The 19,728-nt window shown below is 32.7% G+C and overlaps 1 protein-coding gene across 4 annotated transcripts in view; it reads left to right on the plus strand.

Annotated features, from left to right (window-relative positions):
- The window catches only part of MYCBP2 (MYC binding protein 2), a 269,414-nt gene that overhangs the window by 192,057 nt on the left and 57,629 nt on the right, over positions 1-19,728 (plus strand). Inside the window, exons 53-57 of one of the 4 annotated variants that reach the window (XM_077750063.1) lie at positions 2,480-2,554; positions 5,061-5,285; positions 6,151-6,283; positions 9,977-10,099; positions 12,773-12,928. In XM_077750063.1, coding sequence (XP_077606189.1) covers positions 2,480-2,554; positions 5,061-5,285; positions 6,151-6,283; positions 9,977-10,099; positions 12,773-12,928 — 712 coding nt within the window. Of the gene's footprint in view, positions 1-2,479; positions 2,555-5,060; positions 5,286-6,150; positions 6,284-9,976; positions 10,100-12,748; positions 12,929-19,728 lie in introns of all 4 variants that reach the window. The other 3 variants (XM_077750060.1, XM_077750062.1, XM_077750061.1) reach the window with 3 other exon arrangements.

Genomic DNA, 19,728 nt, shown 5'->3' on the forward strand with positions numbered 1-19,728 from the left:
ATATGCATAACCTGTTTTTTAACCCTAGTAAATACTAAGTATTTATGCACTTAGTAAATATTAAGTTAATGCGTCATTAACAGAATGAAATTAAGACAATTTAAATAACACTAATTGTTTTTATGTAAGCTGTGTTTAATTTTTCAGAGACATTTTATCTTTTTCTCTTTAAAAATGGCCATTCTTAACTCTGCTCATCTAGCACGGTGAAAGAATTAGTAAGCATTTTTTTGCATGAACATTTGGCATGTTTGGTCATGTATTTTCACAATGATTATTATTCACTTATTTGATCTTCTATGCCTTGAAAGATTATCAGCAATTTGGTCCTCATTAATTTAGTTAGGATTTTAGTATGCTTTAATTTTTACTTCCCCTAACAGAACTTTTTTTGCCTTTAAAAACAGTCTTTGAGTACAAAATGATTTACATTATTGTAGGGTTGTGTGTGTGTGTGTGTGTGTGTGTGTGTGTATGCACGCACATAGTAGCATTCTTATTAATCTATGAAAGCTAATTTATGTATTTTAATAGTAAGAAATTGAGACTTTGGAGAAATTAATATTTTCATGCATGTTCATATCTTTAGACTAAACTTTCCTAAATTTTCTAAAGAAAACCATGCAAGTATATTTTATGTTTAAATTCCAGCTCTCTGTCTGGTGCATTTTTGATATTTGATAAATGTAATTTTATTTGGACACCATATTTTGAAAGTAGTAAACCAGTGTTTACTGGAATTTTCTACAAATTGAGAACAAAAGCAAACAAGTGTCAAATTTGAATCCACATATAATTAACATGTACAGAAATGATTTGATTGGCAATTTATCACAGTGGTTAGCAGTCATATCACTTGTTTACTCAGAAAACATTTAAGTTTGCACATGGAAATAAAGGAGAGGTACAAACTTGAAATATTGTCAATCACCACATTGCTTCTTTATCACTAACTTCATCTGCCTTACTTTTCACAATGCTTTTTACTTTGCTTTTACTGTAGAAAATTTTATGCTAAAAAATAGAAAATGCTAAAAAAATCTTGATATTGTTTTATGTCAAAAGGTCTGCACCACTCTCTTCTGTGAAGGAGAAAAACCATTGAGCACATAGTCCAAAAATTCTTATATACATGAATGAACCAGTAAAGAAATCTTTTCCCTGAAAAAAATGGCATTTTAAAATGCTTTGCATCATGTTTCCACTTCACCTAAAGAGAAAGGACCCTATTTGCTCTTCATTTTTAAATGTGAAAGGGGGGGGGGGGGGTTGGTTTTTGGTTTTGGTTTTGGTTAGCATTTATTTATAGGCATATTACTAGAAACTTATTTTTCTAGCTGTTGTATGTCTTATATTTGTGAATTAGCATGTATGTGTACATCTGTGGGTGTGTATCTACATCTTTCCATACATAAATACATGAGGAAAATAGAGAATTAAAGAATATTAAATAAATTGTTATTATCTAAAATGGCTTATACTTCGTTGGGAATTGTGTTGTTTCTTTTGTGTTGAAGTTTTGGATGATGAAAGCTTTTATTAACATTTTGAGTGTCCTCTTTTTTTGTCCAAAATAACCACTTTTCACAGTATTTACATAAGGAGTAAAATTGTATAATTACTACTCACTGGAAAGATTTTAATTTCAGATCAAATATATTCAATAGCATGGTATTTTTATGTAAAATATATACCACTTAAATTTTCATTAAGAGATTTTGTGAAGATGTTAATTTTTCTGGGACCGTGCTGCTGTGAGTTGGTTGTTTAACAGAATATTTTTAGATTTTAACATAGAGATAAATGCTCTCTGCATTTCCTATACTTGGTTGATAGAGAAAACTAGGCCTATCTTTTGAGAAAAGATTCAAGTTGTATGTTTTTCTGTGTGCTTTTCTTAACAGATATGCTAACAGCTTTCAATAACATTTCTGAATGATTTCTCCTCATTTAGAGAAGAAAGGGAAATTGAAAATGACTTAGATTTTTAACTTTTTGATTTTTTTGTACTTTATAAAGGGGAAATGTTCACAGATACTACATGCCATTGATATTCATAATAATAGTTGCACTGTCTATACAATCTATATTATTTACATTTTTTTTATAAAACAGCAGACTGTTTTCTGTCATAAAACAAATCTGGCTTATATTGGAACAGATATGTCGTCATTTAAAAGAGTTTGAAGGTTTCCTACTTGCATTGACTGTCTTAAGCTTTAATCAATGTCTGGCTCTTAATTTTAGTAAATGGCATGACACACTATATCCATGGAGAGCTTTTGACAAAAACTTATTTATCAGTCTTCCTTTGCTGTGTGGTTTACTCAGGTGGCTTCAGTTTCCCTTTAGTAAAATAATATCACAGTGCTGGTGCTATAGTACAGAACAATGTTGTTACTGTGAACGCATCTTCTGCAGATAATATCCTGTTCCCTTTCTTTGTTGATATTTTTCTTTCTTAAACTTTGTCGCTCAGAGTATCTTTAATGCTAGCCAAGGAGTCAGGGACTTGGACGTATTTTCATGGACTTCCAAAGCTTTTTTCCCCCAGGTGAGTTAACTGTAAGGAACAGTCATACAATATTCAGGTATTTCAGCATGTATAACAAATTTTACCTTCTATATTTTGAAGCCTTTGCTTAAGGTTAATAAGAGACTTTTTCCTGAAAATGACCTTGTACAAAGTACAACTGGGTTTCCCTGGTAATCCGTTTCCCTCTACTTTTGTCAAAGAATGTATTATTAGTTTAAGTTAAACTTTAATGTGACTTCAAATTTGCTGTATTTATGACTAGCTTCTCCCATAATTACATCCATGTCTGGCTTTCTCAGCTTGCTTGTTTTGATGGGGAAGTCCCAAATCTATGGCTCTTCTCTTCTACCCTAGCCTTTCACAATGCCCTTTGGATGTTCATCTGAGATTGGGTGGGAATGCAGGGAGAAAAAAATAACAGTGTACTTCATCCATTTCTTACGCTGGTCCCAGGTCTTCCATTTCTGTATCAAATAAAGCATGTATATTAGGGTTCCTTGAGAATGGCAACCATAGTTCTATGACTTATTTGTCAGTTCTTTTCATATACTGTGCACTATAAAAAAAAAAAGGACGGACTTTGTTTAACAGTTATTAATCTGTATAGTTGCTCTATTCAATAAAATATTAAATATTTTAATAAAAGTTCTCATATATTGCCTTTTGCTGAATAACTTGCAGTTATTATTAGTTTTTGACAAAACTCATTTCTTAATGTTCCACTGAATGACCAAAGTTTGGAAATACTGTTATAACTTAAATGCTCTAGGTATATCATTGAATACCAGTAAAAACGATTTTTCACTAAATGTGCTAATATTTGCTTGTTACTTTTAACATCATACCACGTAATGTTTTTAAAATGTTTGTAAATAAGACTAACTTGCCTCTTCCAACTATGAAATAACCTGATGTATTTACTAAAATTGATTATTCACAAGTAAACATTTTTAAATGTTTACTGAAAACCTTGTTAGTGTTAATAGCACAGTTTCAAGTTCAGACCTTCTTTCCATTTTCATTTTGAGCTCACTGTATTCATATGTAAGTTTTTATGAATATATATGCATCAGTGTGTACAATGCATATTTTAAGTTTACTTTCAATTATAAATCTACTCTAAATTTTTCAAGTATTATTATATTCATTGTAAATAAATAGTGTCCATAGTACATATTTATACATCTAAAAGTTGGTGATTATTCATCACAACAATGAAATTAATAGAATATTATGTGAAGATTAAGAGTGAGTTAAAATTTTTCCCTAACCATATATTGAGTTAAAGTCACAGGTACACTGAATTCTTGAATCCACCTTTTTTTAACTTTAGAATTTTATTTTTCATGTTTTACTGTAGAAAGGACCCTTTAGTATGAGACTACTTAGAGAGATAGAGCTATTTAGTATTATTTTATCTTGCATAAATAATGTTAGTGTTTTTTTCATTTTTATTCCATGTTTATGACATTACTAAATATTAATTTAATTTTAACAGTGTTTGAATAAGTGCCCCATTTGGGTCGCCTTTTCTTGTTTTTAAACATAAAAGTTTGTAGAGTCTTTACTACTGTATATAAAAGTACAGTTTAAATCTGTTTTAAAGAAGTGATAATGGAAGAGTCCCCAGTGTGGAACATTATGGGAAGAAGAGCAAATATGAGAAGGTTATTATTTCCCTTTATTGCATTCACATAGGAAATAATTTCATTCAGATTCAATAGAAAATTCAGGGCATGTCCTTTCCTTTCATTTTAGAAATGACCCTTACATCCAGATGCATTATATTTATGTAAAAATGTGTCTTTGATATTAATCTCTCTACTAAAAGTATAATCATCTTCTGTTAATAGCATTAATATATCACTGTTTAGCATTGGCCTGGCAGATCTAGCAGGACATCTTTATTTGTGTTATGTTAATAGGAAGTAGAGTTGTTAAAATCTTATAAGCATTCTTATTTTATCCTTAACTGGTAAATATTAAGATGTAGCTACATTTTATGCATATTTTTTTGTCATTGCTATCCCTGTTTATAGAAAAGTTTCCAGAGTCTTGATACCTGTTTTCTCTGTTTATAAGTAATTATTAAAAAGTGGAAGGAAATGAAAGTTTAGACTTTTTAACCTGTACCAACATACAGCATTGCAGTAATAATGAATCAAAATTATTCAGTTGTGGTTAACAGAGTATATTATTTTTATTTTACCTACTGTTTAATATTTCATTAAAAGATAAAACTAGAATCAAGTACTATATATTTCTTAAATTGTGGTGGGCAAAAGCCAGAGGTTCATTTCCTCTCCTGCTATATTTTCTTCTCTTCTTTTAAATATTACTCAGCATTGAAAAATTAAAAGATTCTTTAATAGTGGTGTTCATGTATATACTTCAGTTATCTTTGGATATGTATTCTCTTATTTGATAGTATTAAAAACTTGCTGTAAAAGCTGTTAATAAGAGGATGTCAAAAGTGATAATAGATTGTATTTTGTTTATTTTTTTTTCCTATTCAAATTTTCAGGAACCTAAAACTAATACTGATGACTTTTTCAAAGATATAAACTCCTGCTGCCCACAGGAAGCAACAATGCAAGAACAAGATATGCCTTTCTTGCGAGGAGGGCCAGGCATGTACAAGGTAGTGAAGACGGGACCTTCCGGTCACAACATCAGAAGCTGCCCTAACCTTAGAGGTATCCCAATTGGAATGTTAGTTCTGGGAAACAAAGTCAAAGCAGTGGGAGAGGTATGGATTCTTGTAGCTTCATGACTTCTAAATTATTCCTTTTTAATATAATACAACCAGAGCATCTCTTTCTTCCAAAGGTTGCCATTTCCATCCCAGGTTATTAAATGTTAATGTTCTTTATCTTTTCTTGTATTGCAAATACTACTAACATAATTTTTCTGTGCTTCTTTTTTAAATAATTTTATTCTTATAATTACTCGTCTGAAAACAGTATTTATATTAACAAAATGATTTGTAATGTATGTATGACTGGTATGTGCATATATCTTTTCATTATTATAAATGTACTATGTCATGGGTTAACAGCACTTTAAAATATTTACTATGAATTGGTATAGAGATGTGATATATACAAAGAGTTTCATTCCTTTGTTCCCATTTATGTGTCTCACTGAAGTCCTGAGCAAATAAAATTACTTTTTAGTTAACGGCATTTGCCTCAGCTGATGAGCTTGAAGATGTAGTGTGTCATGCTATTTCTCAGTGTCAGGGTCATTTTCACGTTGTATTATAGACACTACCAATCTAAATAATAGTTTGCTATGTTGGGACATTTTAGGTGCAAAAAACAAAAAAAAGAGAGAGAGTACCACGTGTTTTGGGGTAATGTGTAAAGTTATTTAGAGATTGTCCTGTGCCTTAAAAATTATTATTTTTACTGAAGTCGTAAATAAGCAGCATTTTACAAAACTTTTTATCGATTTTTGTTTTACCTCAGGCTGTGGTCTTAATTTCAGAAACTAATTTCATGGTAACTTTTGGAATGATTACCCTATTCAAACACTTGAACTTTTTGCTGGTTTTCAGCCTGAGTGCCCTGAAAGAATCAAGCCAATCAATCGTGCTTTTTGTTATGTACTAGGTAACCAATTCTGAAGGTGCGTGGGTGCAGCTGGATAAGAACAGCATGGTAGAGTTCTGTGAGAGTGATGAAGGAGAGGCATGGTCCTTAGCTAGAGACAGAGGCGGAAACCAGTACCTCCGACATGAAGATGGCAAGTTGGCTTAAATTTGTGATTTATTCTGATTAACCTTTGAAATGCAGAATTAAACCACTTTTTATGTGTTTATTTTTTAAATAAAGAACAAAACTAAAGGTTAAAAATTCTTACAGTTCTTGAAATTTGTGTGTAAAACAATGGGTACTCAGTGAATGCACATGTAAGAAGAGAACTAAAAGAAAATGTGAAACATATGAATCCATCTTTGCAAACTATGTTTATTTTTTTTCCATTGATGTAGATTTGTTGGATTCCTTATTCTGTGCCAGTCCAGCATTGAATGTTTTACCTTTTTTACCACTAAATGGAAGTTCACTTTTCAAATTGTCAGTCATAGTACTTCTGCTAGGCAATTTTCATTTGATTTAATTTTGTCTCAGGATAGGAGCATTGGATAAATGCATAGCATCTTTTGGGGAATTCCTATTTTGTTGTTAGAGTTTCAGCTTTCAACTTCGTCTTTTCAAAGAATGATCTCATTTAATAAAACATTTTCTTTAGTGTCCCCTTCTCTTTGTTCTCCTCGGGGCACAAAAATGGTTTTTCCAAGTTCAGACCATGTCATCACTTGTGCAGAGCTTTAACGAATTCTGACAGAGTCAAGAATTTTGTGTTCCTAAAGAGCTGTGTTTACCACTAGAATAAAACTGATATACTAAAGTTAATTTTTATTTGTTTACATCTAGATTGTGAGTCCCTTGTGGACAGGCACAGGAGTTTCAATCTTTGTATTCCTAGTTCTAAAACAGTTTGGGCACATACTAATTACATAATAAGTTTTGTAAATAGAAGTCAAATCACAAAAATACTAGTTAGGGCATCAAAATAAATGGATAAGTCAAGCATTGATTTTTCTTCCAAATCCCAAAATTTAGGAAGAGGTCAGATAAACGAAAGAACATACATATTTATCCAAAAGAGAATAAATATGTAGTACTTATTGTCCAAGAGACAGTATGGCTATACATATAAATAGATCTTTTAAAAATCTGAAACTTCATGAATGACAGAGTACATTTAGATCTAAAGTAAAACCTTGGATTGCAAATAACTTGTCCTGTGAGCGTTCTGCCAGACAAACAAACATTTCTAATAAATTTTAACTTGATAAATGAGTGATGTCTTGCAATACGAGTAGTATGTGATACCAAATATCACATGGTCACAACTGAGCCAGTGGGTCTTGAAATTCGCTTTGATGTACGAGTGCTTTGGATTACAAGCATGTTTCTAGAATGAATTATGCTCGTAAATGAAAGTTTAAGTATTAACAATATACATTAAACATTTTTTCTTTTTTTCCCCACAATAAACCTTTTGAGTAAGTTCTATAATCGTCATTTTACAGGAAAGGAAACTAAAGGTCACAGGATTTAAAATGACTTGCCTGTGGTTATATAGCTAGATATATTGCAGATATATTACCTGAGCCAGAAACTGCATATGTATTATTTGAGATGCTGTGCTCATTACAGCTCATCACTCTGTGTCAGTAGTCATCGAATAGAATCTGAGAACTTACTCCTTGCCTTGTCTTTGCAGACACACTTTTCATAGTCACAGATGATGTGATTGTAAAATAATGTTCTCAGTTGGTATAACTACTCTTCATTATGTTGTGAGAATGAGAAAGGCTTCATTTGATGAAAATTAATTTTACAAAATAGTCTTCCCATTTATAATATGCTTAATGTATACATTATATGTTCAGAAGTTCTTAAACATTTCCACTATATAAGAATATTCTGATAGAAATGAAAATACATAAGTGAGATCAGCTTTATATAAGATATAGTTAAATATGAGAATGGTTTACATAACTATCAAAGTACCTTCCTGGCTTAATTATTTTTTTTACTGGCAATATAGCTTAAGTGAACTGGAGCTGGACTGCTTGGGTACAGATACCAGCTCCACAGCTTTTCAGTTGTGTAACCTTGGCCAAGTTAACCTGACATCTCTGTGCTTCAGTTTTCTCATTTACAGAATGAAAATACTTTATAAGTTCCATGTGAAATCCAAATAAATAAATAATAACATAAAGCTAGCAGACAGTAAGGTTAGCTGTTATGACTAAAATGTAAAATGCCCTCTATACTGAAGAATGAGTTTTAAATGGAGAATTTTATTTCTATATTTAGAAGGTAGAAGTTTCTTCTTAAAGTGCTTCTTAAATTAGGATATTGTTTCTGCTAAGTAAGATATTCAACCCTAAAAGCAGTGTAAGAGAAGTTTAAATTTCTCTCTGTCAGTGCATAATGGTCCTTTGCTCTTATATAAATTGAAGATACTAATTTTTTTAAGACCTGGGGTGATCAAAAAAAAAGTGATAAGAAGTTAGTGCCTGTAAATCACTAAGATTAGTTGATGTATGCAAATAGTCTGCTCATTGGTATTACTATGTAACTGTATTTAATGTGGAAATAAGAAGATTTGGCACTATAGTAATTTGTATGAAGTAGTGTAAGTACGACAAAATTTTCCTCTTGGTAAAATTCTTTATAGGTCTTTAATATCTGTAAATAAAGCTAGTAGGTAAAGTTACTGCTGTGGTTAAAAACAGAGTTCATACTTGGTGCTGAGATCATTCTGAGTCTAGAGGGTGAGAGCGATGCTGTCTTTCCCATTCAGATAGTGTTCATGAATATTTTCCAGAAAACCTATTCTACTGCTGAAATATCTGACACTAAACAGTATTGCCTAAGGGAAGTGCTAGGGGATTGATTTCTTGGAAAAAGTCTAGAAATGCAAGTGGAAGAAAACACCACATTTTGTAGTTCCATTTTCTCTTTAAAAAGATCTTGAAATGTACTCCAAACTTTTCATTATTTGTAAAGTTTTTTTGATGGAATAGATACTTTTTTTCCATTTACCTTTTGTTTGACAGATTTAATTTTGCCCTTTTTTAGCTGGCATTATTAAGACTATTGAATTATGGTATTTGTGTTTCTAGTATTATATCATACAGGATCTTATGGCCATTTCATTAATAATGGAGGATAACCTCGTTTATTAATTTATTTTGTAAACTGAATAAAATGTTTGCCTTTTTTCTGGAAATAAAAATTATGATACATTTATTGACTTGAGCATGTACGAATAGCTCTGACTACGTGACTTGATTTATCCTTTCATTTAGGGAAAATGTCCTTATATAGTAAGTAAAAATAAGTTAAAAGTTAAATTTTCCACAAGTTTTACATTCAGAACTTAAAATATTTTGTTATTAGTACTCAAATAGAAAAGGAGAACATATGTTTAGACATTTTGAAGACTCATTTTTCTATTTGAGTGCTAATATACAAAATATTTTGATTTCTGGTTTATAGGGCACCCATTTTCATTTTATAAAGTGCTCCTGTATAAGTTTGTTACAAATTTGTGCTCCTGGTCCAGAAGTATTGGTATGCATTCACTGACATATCCAATATCCAGCCACAATAAAAGTGAATTGGCTTCATAAGACCATATTGTTTCTAAGTTTCGCTGTGTATTTGATAAATGAAAACAAAGATTTGTTGTATAATTTGTCAGGATTAGTGACCTAATTGTTAGACTTATTATCAGATCTGAATGTGAGGTTTAAAGTCTAACCATCATAAAGTCTTTCTTGGCAAGTTTCTCTTTATTCTATGAATAAGGGAATACCATATAAGAAACTAATTTTATAGCTGTCTTTTATTATAGAACAAGTTCTTCTGGATCAAAACTCTCAGACTCCTCCTCCAAGCCCTTTCTCAGTGCAAGCTTTTAATAAAGGGGCAAGTTGCAGTGCCCAAGGATTTGATTATGGACTTGGAAATAATAAAGGTAGGTGTTTGAAAGTGAGTCTTTTACCCACCCAACCTTAATACTTTTATTACCTTCTCTTTTAACCATTTTTATTACTCTTCACCCACAAAACTTTATTAAAGCTTGTTCCTAGAAAACTAACAATCAAAATGTTTGCAAAGCTGTTCTTTTTACAGTATCATTTTTACCAGTTTTCGCTTATGTTTGTAGTTCTTGCTTGCTTATTTGCTCCTATTTAAAGATACTCACTGTGAATTCACATCATAAATTCTATGACACTGTATCTAGTAAAAGAACTATTGTTTTTATCATCCACTTATTATTAATAGCAGTGTCAATGAACAAAAAGGAACCTTCTTCAATCCACAGTGACCCATTTAAAATCAAAATGTTTAAAGTAATATTACATGTCAGCTTTATTACATATACATTGTTTCGAATGTTTAGCCAAGTTATATTAGTTAATTTAGAATTATGTGAAATATCCTATCTTTGGGTTTGGTATGTGTAATGAAATCAGAAAGTTGTAAAAAGAAGAACAGAAACCCCAAGCCAAAGAAATAAGATGTGTGTAGCTGGTCTTGTCTGCAGTATTAGAAGAGACCAACATCATGGACAACCCAAACAATAATTATTTCAGAATAATTTATACCTGCATTTCATCTAAAATTCAGACACATTACTTTTCTTTTCTATACATATGATCCTGACTCCTTTTAAATCAGCATATTGTCAGCAGGTAGCATACAAGTGGGGATGGGTAGGAGGGAGAAGATAGCCTACATGGAAATAATTTTACTTTAAAATGTCATTTACACTACTAATTCATAGGATTTGATTTCAGGGAACAAATACAGCATCATTAGACCTGACTTGCAGAGCAAATGAAATAATGAAATTGTCAATAAAATGCAAAGTGACATCAATGTAGAGGAGATACTCAGTTTAAAATAAAACTACATTTTGTTTGATATCTTTATTGCTTTCCACAAAGTATTTATATGAAGGAAGCCTAGCTACAAGATTTCTTTTTGGCTTTTCCTACTCTATTGTATTGGTCTATCCTGTAGGCTTGGGGACTGCCTGCCTGCTTGCTCATTTCTAATAGCTCAGATTTCAACTAACTTGAGCTAGACCTTCATACCTGAGTAGGGTAAATGCTTGATGGTGTTTTCTTCATGTCCTTTTTACCTCTCCCATTATCAATCCTTAAATTAAAATCTCAGTGTTTACTTACTACTGCTCTATTTCATTAGTAATCTGTTTCAGAGCCATATTTAATTCAAATTGTATGCTATCAGTCTCTAAAATGTCTAAATTATACTGGTGACTATCACTTTAAATCAGTTTCCAAAATATAATTTATTTAAACATCATAGGAATGTAAATCAAATTTTAAGAGACAAACATTGCTGAGAGCATTTGTTATTAAATAGAAATAATGAAGTACTGCTTTTTTTAAAGTGTGATTTTGCTTATATTGTTCAGAAATAGCATGTATTTATTAATAGGCTTTTAAAATACTTGGTGCAAAGGAATATTAAGAAACTTAAATCTAATTAAATATATCTGACCTCTGTTTATGAACTTACCTTTAAAGTAGTTCCCATTTTCTTTCACTGTTTATGCTGTCCAAGATCAAGAAATCTTTTTATAAAAATTCTTTATTCTTAATACTATAAAATTCTTCATAATTTCTAAAATCCTTCCTGTAGTCTACAGCATAAATTTTTGAAAAGAAGACATGTAGCTGTGTATACAGTTCTTTCCATATAAGTCTATTCTTTCTTCCTGTTTCATTTGAAGTTTTCACTTAAGAAACATTATTATATGTAGGGAATATGGCTGGAAAGGTACTGTTTTCCAGTTTTTGCATCAACTAATCTAGATATGTTTTTTCTTCTCTTTTTCAGTATTATCTAAACTATGTAATACATATAATCTCCTAAAGAAGAAGCTAAGGATCACCCATCTAATTATATTGTTTCATAGTTATAAAAATATTTTTCTATTAAAGTCATGCGTATTTAATTTTAAGGAAGAATGTCAGAATTCATACTTGAGATACTATTCAAATTAGGTAGCACATACTCCTTTTTATCTTATAAGTGTTAAAAGTTTTTATATTATCTATCCAAGCAAAGGAGCTCATGCTTTGAAAAGTATAATTTCTTTGTCAGTAACAATTTTAAAAAAGAAAATAATAATTTATTGACTCTAATGTAAATATATTACTAAGTTAATAACATACTTTGCCTCCCTTCAAATCTGCATTTACTTAAAAAACCTTTTCATATTATTTGAAATGAAGAGTACTGCACATGAGGTGGAGTTACTTAGTCATTTGTAAAATGATTTTACTTAGATCTCCATTTACACTTGTATGATATTGAGTCAACTTCTCAACCATAGATCTTCATAGACTGAATTCTCCTACACTGGTGCTCAGTGTTGTGTGTGAATTTACATGAATTTATTTTCATAGGTGGGCTGTTAGAGATTATTAAAACAACCTAAACATTTAGTCCCTAATTTGAGGATAATGATCACCAACTTCCACTCACTCCTGAATTGGCATAGTTTTTTTTTTAGTGTTTAACTTTATCTGAATGTCATAAAGTACCATATTCTTTGCCATTTTGGATGTTAATTAATAACAAGTTGTAGTTTTGACTGTTTTGCCCACTGCAGGTGACCAACTGAGTGCCATATTGAATTCCATTCAGTCTCGGCCCAATCTCCCAGCTCCTTCCATCTTTGATCAAGCTGCAAAACCTCCCTCTTCCCTAGTCCACAGCCCATTTGTGTTCGGACAGCCCCTTTCCTTCCAGCAGCCTCAGCTTCAGAGTAAGTCTGTCAGCCTTACCTGCCTCATCAAGCCATTTCTGAAGCTTCGTTCTGAGTTGTTTATCAGTTACTAATTATTTATCAACTCACTTGACTGATTTTATTTCACGAGGATGTTATCCCTTTCCACATTTTTGAAACATTTGAGCTATCCTGTGCTAAGACGTTGTGCAGCTAAAACATTTGTTTTTTAATCACACATTTTTTAAATTAAGCATAGTTATTAAAGTATGGCTGTTATGCTCTCTATTCTAATTCCAGAATAAGCAAATACATACTATAAAGCATGTTAAGACAAACATTTTATTTAAAAGTTTTTTATATATAAAATGCATGACTATGCTAAGCATCACTTAATAGAGATAACTTTCATTGTTTTACGCTGGATTTTTGTTACTTAGGGATGCCCCAAGAGAATAAACCTATTTCACTATACCAGTGGGTGGAGGAAAGGTGATACGGGGCAGGTTTGTTTCTTTTAGGTGAATTTGGTATCTGTGAAATTATAGCAACTTGAGGCTTCCAGATTTTCTCAAATTGTTTCTTCTCTTACTTTGTTGTTGTTGTTATCTTTCTGTTCTTAATATGTTAAGTGATTATGTGATTATAGCTGTGCCTTCTAAGATTGCTCTAGCCCCCTGTCTCTGATAGTAATTCACACTGATCTGGAAAATAGACCCAAACAAATTACTCTTAACTAAGTGTTCTTTTTTTCTTAATAACCTCCTCAGGCCTCCACATAAACTTCCAAGAGCTTCTTGTAGTATGGCAGTAATATATTCTCCTTGGCTTTCAGTTCATGTATTGGCTATATAATATATAAACATACTCACTGAATGAGATAATTCATGAAAGTTCCAGTTCGTGCAAATAATGTTACTCATTAGGATATTATTATCTACCTTAGATAAAGAGTATACAGAAATATAAACTTTTTTGGGATTGCACTGTACATTAGGCAAATTTAATGAAATTAAGTAGTTTGGAAATTAAGTAGTATCAATTTCTAGCCCATCTTTGTGTATATTTATATATGTATAATATTCACTTGAATGCATCTTATAAGAACTTCAAGGAAATATAATAGTGTCACGTGTGTGAAATAGCTTTTTCCTTCTTTGATAAGCATTACAGATGAAGGAAAGAGAAGTGACAACTTAGTTTACTCATTTAATGAAGCAATAGTTTTTTTACACTTATATATGCCTAGATTGCAGGAAGTTTTAAAGGTAAAGATGAGGGGAAAAACAAAAAGGGAAAAATATCATAATCAAGCAGAAAATCCATATTAGATATAAATTTCAGACAGGAAATGACTCTGATAATATCATAGCAGCAGCAGACAACAGAAAAAGTAAGGACATTTTTGTTCTACCCGAAGAGTCATTTCAAGTCTTCTCAAAAAAAAAAAAAAAAAGAAAAAAGTTTTATTGTTTCTGTTTACCCAATTATCTAATAAAATATTTCAAAACATGAAGACCATAATAAAATCAGGTTTATCTCTCTGAAAGAATGGTAGATTTCCAAATGACATTGTGTCAAAATAATTTTATGCATCTTGTGTCTAGGTGTTATCAGTACCACCTTTTACCACCATCTTGGAGGAACTTTGAAATCATGGCCTGGACATACCTCAGTTACCAATTTTTTGAATCATCACTTGTCTCTATTCCAACAATAGGAATTATGTAGATCTTTCTTTTAACCTCTTAATTTTTCATCAGAATATCACTGAAGTTTGACTTACAAATTCCAGAAACCAAAATTCTTAATTTTTAACACATCTTAAAAAAAGTATGGAATCTAAAACAGTTTTAATGTTTTAGAAGTAAATTAGAATAGTATTCATCACATCATATTAGGAAAATTAAATATGGCAGAGTGTGCTTATTGTTAAGACTACCTGAGTAAGGTATTCTTTCCTGAACTTCACTGCTATCCATCGCACCAGCAGTTCCCCTCATTTTAGAGGATGGCAACCGGGACACCTGGGTGCGTCAGTCAGTTAAGCGTCCGACTCTTGATCTCAGCTCAGGTCATGATCTCACAGTTCTTGAGTTCAAGCCTTATATCAGGCTCCGTGCTGATGGAACAGAGCCTGCTTGGGATTCTGTCTCCTTCTCTCTGCCCCTCCTCCGTGTGTGTGTGTGTGTGTGTGTGTGTGTGTGTGTGCGCGCGCGTGTGCGTGCATGTGTGCGTGTGTGTGCACGCACATGCACACACTCTCAAATAAACTTAAAAAAAAAATAGAGGATGGCTATATACTGAACTTCCCATTACTAATTAGTAAAGTGAGAATCACTTCTGTCTTAGACATTTGTGATACTAAAAGAAAACATTATTATGTAGAAGACTATATATATATTTTTAAATGTTTTATTTATTTCTAGTAGAGAGAGAGAGAGAGACAGCGTGAGCAGGGGAGGGTCAGGGAGAGGGAGTCACAGACTGAAACAGGCTCCAGGCTCTAAGCTGGCAGTCAGCACAGAGCCCGACGCGGGGCTCGAACCCACGAACCGTGAGATCATGACCTAAGCAAAAGTTGGACGCTCAACCAACTAAGCCACCCAGGCGCCCCTGTAGAAGACTATATTTACTAATTTTTCCTTATATTGATAGTCACCACTATGTACTAAACACTGTATTTAAACACTTTAATACATCCTCATTTGAAATAATGTCTCCATTTTACATTCTGTAAGGAAACAGAAACCCAATAGAAATTATTTTCCCTAGAAATAAACATAGTAAAATAGTAGAGCCAGAGTGTGAGGCCAGTTCTACTGTCTGACTACAAAGGCCATGTTTTAAACATTCAGCTTTGCGTACTAATGAGTAATGTCAAAACTGGCCTTTGATACATATTTTTCAAATTTCTGTCTACATTTGTTCTATCATCTAGTCTATAGTATTAGCTTTGTTTGGGTTGTTTATTTATGCTTTATAGTTTAATTTTAAGAATGTAGCATAGTTGGAGGGGAAAAAGATGTTTCCTAAATGCCATAACTCAAGTTGCCAAATAAGTATACAAGCTCTACATAGACATATATAAACTGCCCTACATATTAACTTTATTTAGAACTTCTAGGGGCACTTGGGTGGCTCAGTCAGTTAAGCATCCGACTTAGGCTCAGGTCATGATCTCACCGCTTGTGGGTTTGAGCTCCGTGTCAGGCTCTGTGCTGACAGCTCAAAGCCTGGAGTCTGCTTCGAATTCTGTGTGTGTGTGTATGTGTGTGTGTGTGTGTGTGTGTGTGTCTGCCTCTCCCCCACTCACACTCTTATCTCTCTCTCAAAAAAAAAAAGAATAAATGTTAAAAAAGAAAAAAAACTTTTATGAGTGTAGTTATCAATAATTCTTTAGTTTTGTTTTTCCAGAGGCATAGATTTCACTGATCTTCGGAATTGGTCTTATTCTGGTTCTGGTAGATTAAAATAATTTGATAATTTTGTATAGTAGCAAGCTTATGTATACACACAAATTGTTTGAACTTTTTAGTGAAATAGAATAAATACAGAAATAAAATTACAAATTTTCCTTGTCTTATGTATGTATAGGCCTGAGGGAGGGAGAGAAGTATATATAGGCTTTTTCTTTACTATTGTATAATTTACTTTTTTATTTCAAATTATTTATGTAGTTTTTAGAATCAGTAAGCAATTTTGCAATAAGGTTCTAATGAACTGAGGTGGAGAATGATATCTCTGCCATTATTCTGTAAGAATAATTCACTGCGTATTTTCACTATCTTTACTCATTCCATTTGAGTATCATTTTCTGTCTCATAGCCCTTGACAGGGTCTTAACACATCATAGGCATCGGAGGAATATTTATGGACTCTAGATGCCTAAGATTATCACTTTCTTTAATGTAAACCACGAATTTAAGATCATGTGTTTTTTATTTTATGCTAGATATTCCAGTATTAGAGTATACCCTCAAAGAAGAGGAAGAATGTTTCAGTACTAATTAAAACCACTATAATATGTTGATACAGAGTCTAATAATTCTGAGTTTATATTGAGTTATGGTAGTTAGGAGTTTTATATCTAAGCAAGATTCTCCTACTGAAAAATTATTCCAAATGACTGTGTTTAACATAAGCATTTAAAATCTACTGTCCAGGAGACCTGATAGATTATTTTTATTGTAGAAAAAATGATAAGACAATATACTATTCTCTCAGACATTTTAAACATATAACTAACATATGTCAAAATAACAGTATTTTCAAGCCCAGATAGGAAACTTCAAGGTTACCTTGCAACAAGAGGTTTTCTATTATACCTGTATGTCACATTCTTAAATGAGACAAAATGTTTGCTAATTGTGACTTTAAATGTCCACTTGAGTATCTGCATGCATATTTATTTACATTAGGGAATACCAGTATATACTAAATCACTGTGTTCATTTCGCCGATAGAGATGAAGTGATGGAAAGAACTTAAAACTCAGATTTCCCTTCCAGCCACTTACTGGCTTTATTTAGGTAGGTTACTTGACATAGCTGAGCCCTTTTTACTTCATCCATAAAGTGGGGTGCCCAGTAAATGTTAACTCCTGGTATCATTATTGCCTTTTGATACAAGCACTTAACATCTCTTGTGCTCACAGGACTGGAAGAAATCACAGCCTGAGAGAGAACAGTTTATTCTCAGTGTGGAGGTGTTGCAGGAAGGAATTTGGAAAAGGACAATTGAGGTTTCCTGGCTACTTCTTAGTTTACACTGTTACAGTATAACTTTATTATTTGTCTTGAGATCGATTCTTCATAGACTTAACATTATGTTCAGATATTAGTATGAATGTTAATATAAAGGCCAGCTTTGTTTCTAGGACATAAAGATCATTTCTATCCTGAATTATAATCATACCACAGAATTTGTCCATTTGTTTACTTGCCTGCTGTTAAGGTGTGGCATGGATGGAACCTTGGCTTATGTGCCTGCCCTTCTCTCTTCAAACAGAAGTATCTTATCCTAAAAACTTTTTTGTTTTGGTTTGGGTTTCAGCTGTCTCTGTAGTTCATGCAGGTTTCATCATTCTGAAGGCAGGATACAGTTAAGTTTCTGATTTCTCTGGTCTATAGTTACCATTTTTAACTTTGCAACTAGTAAGATTTGTGGAGAGCCAGATTTTTATTTTTAAGAGCATCTTCGGCCCTCTTGTGCCTCACATTATTTCTTAAGGAATAGTACTTAACCTTTTTGTGAAATTTTTTGAAGTTATTGTTTCTCAGGCCTAGATATAAATGCACATCAATTTTTTTGTGTTTGTTTTATTTTTTTTTTCAAATAGTTTATTGTCAAATTAGTTTCCACATAACACTCAGTGCTCATCCCCACAAGTGTCCTCCTCCATGCCCATCCCCCCCTCCCCCCACATCCATCAGTCCTCAGTTTTTGTCAGCATTCAAGAGTCTCTCATGGTTTGCCTCTCTCCCTTTCCCCCACCATTTCCGCCCTTCTTCTCCCCCTTGTTCCTCCGTCAAGTTCCTCCTAATCCTCCTATACGTGCAAACATATGATATTTGTCCTTCTCTGCCTGACTTATTTCGCTCAGCATAACACCCTCAAGGTCCATCCATGTTGCTACACATGGCCAGATTTCATGGTTTCTCATTGCCATGTAGTATTCCATGGTATAGATAAACCACATCTTCTTGATCCATTCATCTGTTGATGGACACTTAGGCTCTTTCCATGTTTTAGCTATTGTGGAGAGTGCTGCTATGAACATTGGGGTACATGTGCTCCTATGCCTCAGCATTTCTGTATCCCTTGGGTAAATTCCTAGCAGTGCTATTGCTGGGTCATAGGGGAGTTCTATTGTTAGTTTCCTGAGGAACCTCCACACTGTTTTCCAGAGGGGCTGTACCAGTTTACATTCCCACCAACAGTGTAGGAGGGTGCCCGTTTCTCCACATCCTCGCCAGCATCTAGAGTTCTCTGATTTGCTCATTTTAGCCACTCTGACTGGCGTGAGGTGGTATCTCAGTGTGGTTTTGATTTGTATTTCCCTGATGAGGAGGGATGCTGAGCATCGTTTCATGTGTCTGTTGGCCATCTGGATGTCCTCTTTGGAGAAGTGTCTGTTCATATCTTCTGCCCATTTCTTCACTGGGTTGTTTGTTTTTCGGGCGTGCAGTTTGGTGAGTTCCTTATAGATTCTGGATATTAACCCTTTATCTGATATGTCATTTGCAACTATCTTTTCCCATTCCGTTGGTTGCCTATTAGTTTTCTGGGTTGTTTCCTTGGCTTGCACATCAAATTTTGCTCAGAAGTTTCCTATCTCAGCCATCACAAACTGAAATGATATGCTTTTCCTTCATGTTATATATTCCTTAACCGTAGTTACTTGGAATTTACTATGTATTCAGTAATAATGCTCTGAGTATGTTTTATGCAGGTGCAGTTATGTCTAGAAGTCATCTAGAGACATACTGTGTTTGGGGTTATCCGCCTTAACAGATTTTCATCATCTTCCTTTTGACTTTCCTATCACATAGGTTAATGTTATATACTAGTGGAAAGCTTATTTCTGTTTTATCCTTCACTTGGAAATTTTATTCCAGCTTTCATTATTTTATAATTCATTTAGTATACTAACATTTATGTGAATAAATTTTATTTCCTATTCCATTTCTTAAGCTCCTATGACACTCACATAATTCCACTTTTCTTCTGATATATGTACTAGGATTCTGGATATACTGATTATGCAGTGACATTGTATCTAAAGCTGTCAGTACAGACAGCTGCTAGCTAAGAGTATGTAATAATTACTCTCACTT

This window comes from Crocuta crocuta, unplaced genomic scaffold (assembly GCF_008692635.1).
Source record: "Crocuta crocuta isolate KB4526 unplaced genomic scaffold, BGI_CrCroc_1.0 scaffold189, whole genome shotgun sequence".
Classification (NCBI taxonomy): domain Eukaryota; kingdom Metazoa; phylum Chordata; class Mammalia; order Carnivora; family Hyaenidae; genus Crocuta; species Crocuta crocuta.